This window comes from Corvus brachyrhynchos, unplaced genomic scaffold (assembly GCF_000691975.1).
Source record: "Corvus brachyrhynchos isolate BGI_N302 unplaced genomic scaffold, ASM69197v1 scaffold116, whole genome shotgun sequence".
Classification (NCBI taxonomy): Eukaryota; Metazoa; Chordata; class Aves; order Passeriformes; family Corvidae; genus Corvus; species Corvus brachyrhynchos.
The window spans coordinates 13,905,699-13,912,769 of NW_008240221.1; the positions used below are offsets into that span (position 1 = coordinate 13,905,699).

The window sequence follows — 7,071 nt, forward strand, 5'->3', positions numbered from 1 at the left end:
GCCGGTGAGCCCCAGCCCCGTGAGCCCCGCGCCCACGCCCAGCCCCAAGCCCCCCGAGGCGGCCGTGCTCACCGTGGAGCCCTCTCCTTCAGAGAAGAAATGCTTCTTTGTCGATGAAGCCGAGCCTCTCCTGCGCTGCGACTCCACCTCCAGCGGCTCCTCCGCGCTCAGCCGGACGGGCTCTTTTATTACCAAAGGTATCAAAACCAACCCAGGGTGGAGTGGGAGGACAGAAGGGACACCGTGGCATGTCCCATATGGTCAGCACACGTGGTAGAGCTGCCCAACACACAGTATCATTAAAGTAAATAATTGGGAAAACTGGCTCTCCAGGATACACTTATCACATCCTCATTCCAGACCAGAATATCCTGTTAGCAAAGATGATAAAGATTTGAGACAGAAAAACATCTTTAAAGGCTTTTAACTCTTTGAAGTTCTGCCAGGGAAGTTCTGGCATCCCTGGGTGTTTGGGGGGTGTTTTTCCTGACTTTGGGCTCTCATGTTTGCCTGTGCATTTCTGCATGAGATGAAACCAGAGAATGTAATTCCCAGACTGATTTCTGTTTGGTTTTTTAAATTTTTTTTTTCACTCTTGGTCATCTTTGCTGCAGGTGTCAAGTACCGTTAGTCACCCTCCTTTATTTTAGGGGCTTTAATTTACTGTATTTAACTTGTTGCATTTAATCACCTTTTAACTTCTGATGAAGGTGAAACACTGTGCTCAGTCAATCTACCACATTTATACTTGGGTGCAAAAATAAAGCTGACCCAATGAAAACAACTTGAAAGAGCAGAATTCAGTTTTTTTGGCTCCCCTCCTGCCCTCACTTTTCCGAATTGGCCATTCAGCATTTACAAGTGCTGTGTTTGCTCTTGCAGGATCCTGGCAGGATCTTGCAGGATCCTCTTCTCCCCTCCCCATCACTTGTCACCCTCCACCTTTTCCCTCAGTTCTCCTTGTGGCATGTCCCTCTCCAGAGGTGGCACCAGGGGATGGACTGAGGAGAAAAAGCCCTGGTTAGCAGAGGTTTCTTGAGGAATTTCTTGACCAATCCCCTTTCCTCCTTCAGAAAAGAAGGACACCGTCCTGCGCCAGGTGCGCTTGGACCCGTGCGACCTGCAGCCCATCTTTGACGACATGCTGCACATCCTCAACCCCGAGGAGCTCCATGTGATCGAGGAGATCCCGCAGGCCGAAGACAAGCTGGACAGGCTATTTGAGATCGCTGGAGTCAAGAGCCAGGAAGCCAGCCAGACCCTCCTGGACTCTGTCTATAGCCACCTTCCCGACTTACTGTAGGCACTGGGTCACCGCACGCTCTCCGAATATCTGCTAGAGCTAGCTTGGCACTCGTTAAGATGACCAACAATACGCAGGCAGGATTTGTTGTAGAATATACGGCCAGTATTTACGTTGAGGTGTCCTTGGTTTTTGGAGAGGGTGCAGTTTGCCAGCATTGCACCCCTCCACAGTAACTCTATCGCTCAGTCCAAGTCTTTGCACCCTCTGCCCCCTCCCTGAGCCTCTCTTCTCCTTGTTCTCATTCCAGTCAGATCAGCCGATGCACTTTAAAAAAAAAGAAAACAAACAAAAAAATCCAAAATTGCAGTTAATGAACTAAAAGACCATGAATTTGGTGTAATCTAACACATCAAATTGGGGATTGCTCTGTAACCCCCTTCCTCTGTCAAAGCTGTCGCTCGGAGTGACCATCTCCCACCACCTCCCTTCACCTCGGGGCAGTAAATGGCAAAAACACGCAAAAAACCCACCCCAATTGTTGCTGGTTACTGTCTCTTAATGCAGCTAAGCTTCCCACCCGAGCTGACTTTTTTTTTAAATGTACTCTTGTTTGTCTCATATCCATTGCTGAGATTTTACTAGCACGGTTATTTATTGTATGGTTTTCACCCGGACAACGTATCACGCTCCTAATACGCTACAGCAGAAGCGCTTAAACCGCAAGGAAAAGGGTCAAGCCCCACCAACCTTTGAGGCAGTGGAAAGGTCCTTTGCCTCCAGTCGAATGTAAGGAGTTATCCTGCCTTGCCATCTGTGGGAATGGTGGGGCCCCCAAGGGAGCCTGGACGTGGGGAGGCGAAGGCCGCCGGTGGTCCCGCTCTCCTCGTGCTGTAAGACTTAAACCAAGCTATGCTTTTACACTCGTGTCTCTTGTTTTTTATACAGACGTGGCTGGTAAGTTCTCCAAAGACCTTCTATGGTCTCAATAGTCTCTTCAAATCACACTTCACTTTTTATTAAAAGAGGTTGGGGGTGGGGGGGTGTGGGGGACAAAAAGCTGCATCGTAAGAAGTCTGTCTGATTATATTTGCAATTATTATGCTCCCGTAACGAACAGTCTGTACTACGCTCAATTTGAAGAAATAATGGTATGAGGGTGGCATGAGCTGCCCCGTGGGAAGGGGTAGGAGTGGGGGAAGAGGGGAAAATTGCCTTCCGGTGTACTAATTTATTAATAAATACTAGGTGTTTGTTACTTGACACGATTCTGTGTTAACCTCCTTAACAGCTGCCTCTGCTCAGGGACACTTGGGTGGGGCAGGGGCTTGCTTGGGGTGCCTGTGGTGGTGAGGGAGATTTTTGAGTGTGGGGGTCATGGGGAGGTAGCTCTGAGGCCAAAATATGGTTGCTTTCTGTTGGCAGCACTGCCTTGAGTCCCCACGGTTGCTACTGGAGCTCCCTGCAGGTCCCTGCGCTGATCAGGGTCGGGGCCCTGTGTTAATCCCCATAGCAGTGACAGATCAGATGGCTGAGGAGCTTCCAGGGTTAGTTTTTGCAAGCTCTCAAAGGCTTTGCAGGCATTTTGGGGAGGCTGAAGTATTAATTTTCCAGGAAGCAGCTGCTGTGCTGAGTCACTCCTGAGCGAAGGTCTTGCAGTCACAGCGTTTCTGCTGCTGTTACATTACCCATGTCCTTAAAGTCTGCACTTCCAAATAACTCATCCCTTGTTATTCTGTCTACAAATTGAATCCATAATGGCACAAACACTTCTGGTTTATAAGACTGTCATCTTGTTTACTTGGCTCCAGCATCTTTTCTGTTACCGAGGGTTCTGTGTTTTCCTTCTGGCTGTCACTGGAAAGTGCTGGTGCAGGACTATACATAGGTACACGATTAAAGCTTTTCAACACATGCACAGATGAAATACAGTATCACATAGCAAGAGCCTTTATTGGGAGCTCTGGGGTGGAGTTCTCCCTTGGTGGCAATGAAACATTTAGCTCTTGCTGCCTGCAGTTCTGAGGTGGAGCCCAGTATCGGCCTATTGGCAAGAGGTGGTAGGAGCAGTGGTGGTTGATCCACCTGGGCAAGAATTGATAAGGGGAGGGAGGGTGTGCAATTCTGGGGTCAATCAATAGTTGGCTTTAAATTAACCTTAGCAGGTTCTTGGAGCAAGTCAGATGGGAAATTGGGAATTGTTCTTTATGGTGGTCCAGGTTCTCCCAGGTAAACGCATGGGTTGTAAGCACTACAGCCATCATGCCGCCCTCCCAGGGAACCACCAACCCCACCCTGCAGCTCCACGTCCCGTCCTGGCAGCCGCTCACATTTTCTGATGGGCTCTGAAGGTAAAGCAAAAAGAAAAATGGTCCTGAGAAGAAGATTTAGCCAGCTGAAGAGACACCACAATGCAGGCGTGTTGTGGAGGTGCCTTGGCCTGGAGCTGCTGGGGAGGCACAAAGAATCTGTTTGGTCCCTGGGTTGTTGGGATGCATTTAATTCATCTTGATGGCAGGTCATGGAACAAGCCAAGATTTGGGCAATCCTTGGCTCCATCTGTGCTGCGCACACTTCCAGCATTGTTCCCTCCTTTGATTGCACCTGGATGTTGACCTTTTCCCTGGCTCATATCATTTCAGATTTTCAATTTTTTGTTGTATTCCTATGTATATGTGTGTGCAATATATTTATTTATTATATATTTATCTATACATTATCTATTTAGATATACTACATAAATATTTTAATATATTGTGCTATTTCTAATACATAAATACTTTCTGTCTCTGGGGCTGTGCAAGGAAAAATATCTGAGAGCAGCTGAGCCCCATGTACAGGCGGGGTATTTCCTGGCAGCGTGGGCGGTGTGAGGAGCCACAAGCCCTGTGCCCCTACCCTTCCTCTGAGCCAGCTCCCTTAAGCCTTAAGAAAATAAACCAGGCAGGTGGGATCAATGGGTTTGTGACCTGGAGGCCTAACTCCACAGGAGCAGAGACTGTCCTTGTTCTCATCTTTGTCTTACTCGAGGCATCGTGGGCAAAATACAAACTGTGATGTGCAGCTCAGATGGGTGAAGTCTGGCTAAAAAGGTAAAGCTGTGAATGTAAAGATCTTTAAAAATACATGTAATATGCATAAAAGTGCATTTTATACAAAATTTACATTGAAAATTTACTTGAGAGTACATTATAGATGAGAAGTGGGGTTTGCCCTTTGTGGTGCCCCCATTTCGGGACAGGCAGGAGGTGTGGGATTTGGGTGCTGGCGTGGCAGTTCTGAACAGCAGAGCATGTGAAATCAGAGGGCACAAGGAAGCGTGATGAGAGCACAGCCTCCTCTGCCTGCTGTGGGCATCTTGCTTCAGAGCAGAGACCAAAATTTCTTGTGTGGATTGCACAAAGCATTTGCTGCCCCAGCGCTCCTTGCTGGGGCTGGGACATGAGATGTGGACTTTGCATTTACCCTTAGGGTGGTAAGTGTTTGCTGGGACAAAACCCTCCAGAGACACCTCCAGCATGGCCTGGCATCCTCAAGATAGGCTGGCTCTGCCTTTTAATTCCTCCAATGCAAATGAGCATTGGGATTGTATTCTTTAATTCTCTTTTCTTTTTTTTTCCCCATGAATTGCAGGAGCTCTCTCCAGAAGAACAAGACATCTGGTGCACTTTCCTCCTACCTTAGCCAATTTGGTGTTTATCCTAATTGGGAATGAATTGCAAGCCTCTGGGTGTGGCTGCTTACATCCCCATTGGAAAAGCACCCTGGGGTCTTCTGGGAGGTCATTCACCCCTCTGGCTCCTTGTACATCAGCCAATTATCCGTGGACTGCAGCAGTGTCTGTGTAGGAGGGATGGTCCGTGCAGCCCTTGTGTGAACACCGTGTGGAGAGACGGGCAGCAGTGTGGGCTCGGTGTGGGATGCAGGGGATATTGTGGGATGTGGTCTGTGCCATCACTGGGGTCACAGGGCCAAGCTGTGCAGTGTGTGGGAGGGAGGCAGGTTGGTACAGGCACAGCTCACCCTAAAATCCTCTTCTGGCTTCACTTGGCCACGAGCTTTACACCACAAAGGGTTTGCAGCTGGTTTTTTCTCCTCTTGGACTTTGCTCCTGTGAGTGCTGTGAGGGGGAATTTTCCAGGGCAACTGGTAGGAAGTGGGAAGATGGAGGAGAAAGAAGAGGAACCATCATTTGTGTACTCATTAAGTACGTGCCTGGTGGCAACCCCCGAGGTGTTTATCACACCATTTAGAATGCAGCTGCTGCTTCTCTGTGTGAGCATCCATGAGCTTTATAGTTTCTTTTGGCACATTCTAATTTAATTTTCCTTACTTTCTGGATTGGAGGGAGCTGGATGGATAATGGAGGACCTGCCTGTTGTGGCAGCTGGGGGTGTTTCTGGCAGCTCACAGTCATTGCACCGTACCCCAAGCCCTTGTAGCCCACTTGTGTCTCTGCTCCTGCTCCCCAATTTCTGCTCCAATCCCCTCAAGGACCCCTGGGCTGCTGCACCAGCTTCACCTGTCTGCTCCTGGCCCTCTACAGATGAGATTAATTTTGCTTGGATTTAATTTGAAGGAAATAATCTGTAAGCATGCTGGTCTCAAAATACATTTCTGGGCACAGCTGCTTTTGCAAAAAAGCAGGAAACGTACTGGGGCACGACATTAATTTCCCTGACTTTGTTTCTGGCAGCTCTGATCTTTCCAGGCTAGTACTTGGCAAGAATGATATTAACTAAACCATTGATCTTCCAGGGTCCTTCAATAGCTGATGAATGCTTTTTGTGGCTTCTTCTCTTACTGATAATTTATTTAAAGAATAACCAGCTGTCTTACCAGCTCCCTGCTGAGCAGAGCTCCAGGTGCCTTTCTACTGAGGGTGACAGTGTTACTGTCATTTTATAGGTGGGGAACCTTGAAGGACAGAGATGAAACTCCCCATAAGCAAGCTGATCAGAAGAAAATTGAGGGTGAAACTCAGAGAAAAGTCTTGCCCCAACAGCTCCTGTACCAGCCTCCCTTGAGGAGCATATGGGTGAGATTTGGGGTGTGAAGTGATGAGCCCCAGCAAAAGGGGAAGGTTGGAGGCAGTGTTCCCCAACCATGCTTTCCATTAATTAATTTGCCCTTTAAATTAGATTTTTGAGCTGGGAATAAATCTATGGCCATGTTGGTTCCCTGGTTAGACCTTCTGCCTTCCTCTTGCCCCATCTCAGCAAGTGCAGCTGGGAGGAAGGTCCAGCTCCAGAGCTGAGCCAACAGGCCTGTCCCCATCCCTCCTAGAGAAAACCAGTCACTCCTGCCTTTTTCCCCAGCCTGTCCTGTCTCCCCAGAGCAGAGATGCTCCTTCTCTCAGCCCAGTGTGAGGGACGTGGCAGTGATGCCCATAACACTGATGGAAGAAAGACACAAAACTGGGGTGTGGAGCAATTGACTTTGTAAAGCAAAACAACTCCATGGGACCAGGAACCTCAAACCTGAAAATCACAGCCTCAATTTTTCCCTCCTTTTGTGTTTTTTCTCCTTTTCTTCCTTTCCCAAGGACCTTAGTCTGAACCTGGCCATCATTTCTGTGGCAGGAGAATGGTGGAGCAGGGATTGGTAGTGATGGGAAGAGGATGCACTGATGCTCTGCCAGCTTCCAGGACAGGTAACCTGTCCAAATTGCCCTGTGGGGAGGGAACACCCACCTGCCCTCTGGTCCCCAGATGGGCCTTGCAAGCAGGGCCTGCGAGTTGGCCTGAGCTGAAATAAGGCATGGGAACCACCCAAAAAATTCAACAGTCTGGACAGTAAAGATGAATTAACCCACCCACATTAGTCAC

At 48.6% G+C, this 7,071-nt stretch overlaps 1 protein-coding gene across 2 annotated transcripts in view; it reads left to right on the forward strand.

Annotated features, from left to right (window-relative positions):
* Positions 1 to 2,506, forward strand: part of TNFRSF21 (TNF receptor superfamily member 21) — a 38,557-nt gene extending 36,051 nt beyond the window's left edge. For both annotated transcript variants that reach the window (XM_017745034.1, XM_008641821.2), the window contains 2 exons: positions 1 to 197; positions 1,074 to 2,506. In XM_017745034.1, the coding sequence (XP_017600523.1) occupies positions 1 to 197; positions 1,074 to 1,303 (427 nt within the window). In that variant the 3' untranslated portion in view covers positions 1,304 to 2,506. The remainder of the gene's footprint in view (positions 198 to 1,073) is intronic.
* The last annotated feature ends 4,565 nt before the right edge of the window (positions 2,507 to 7,071 follow it).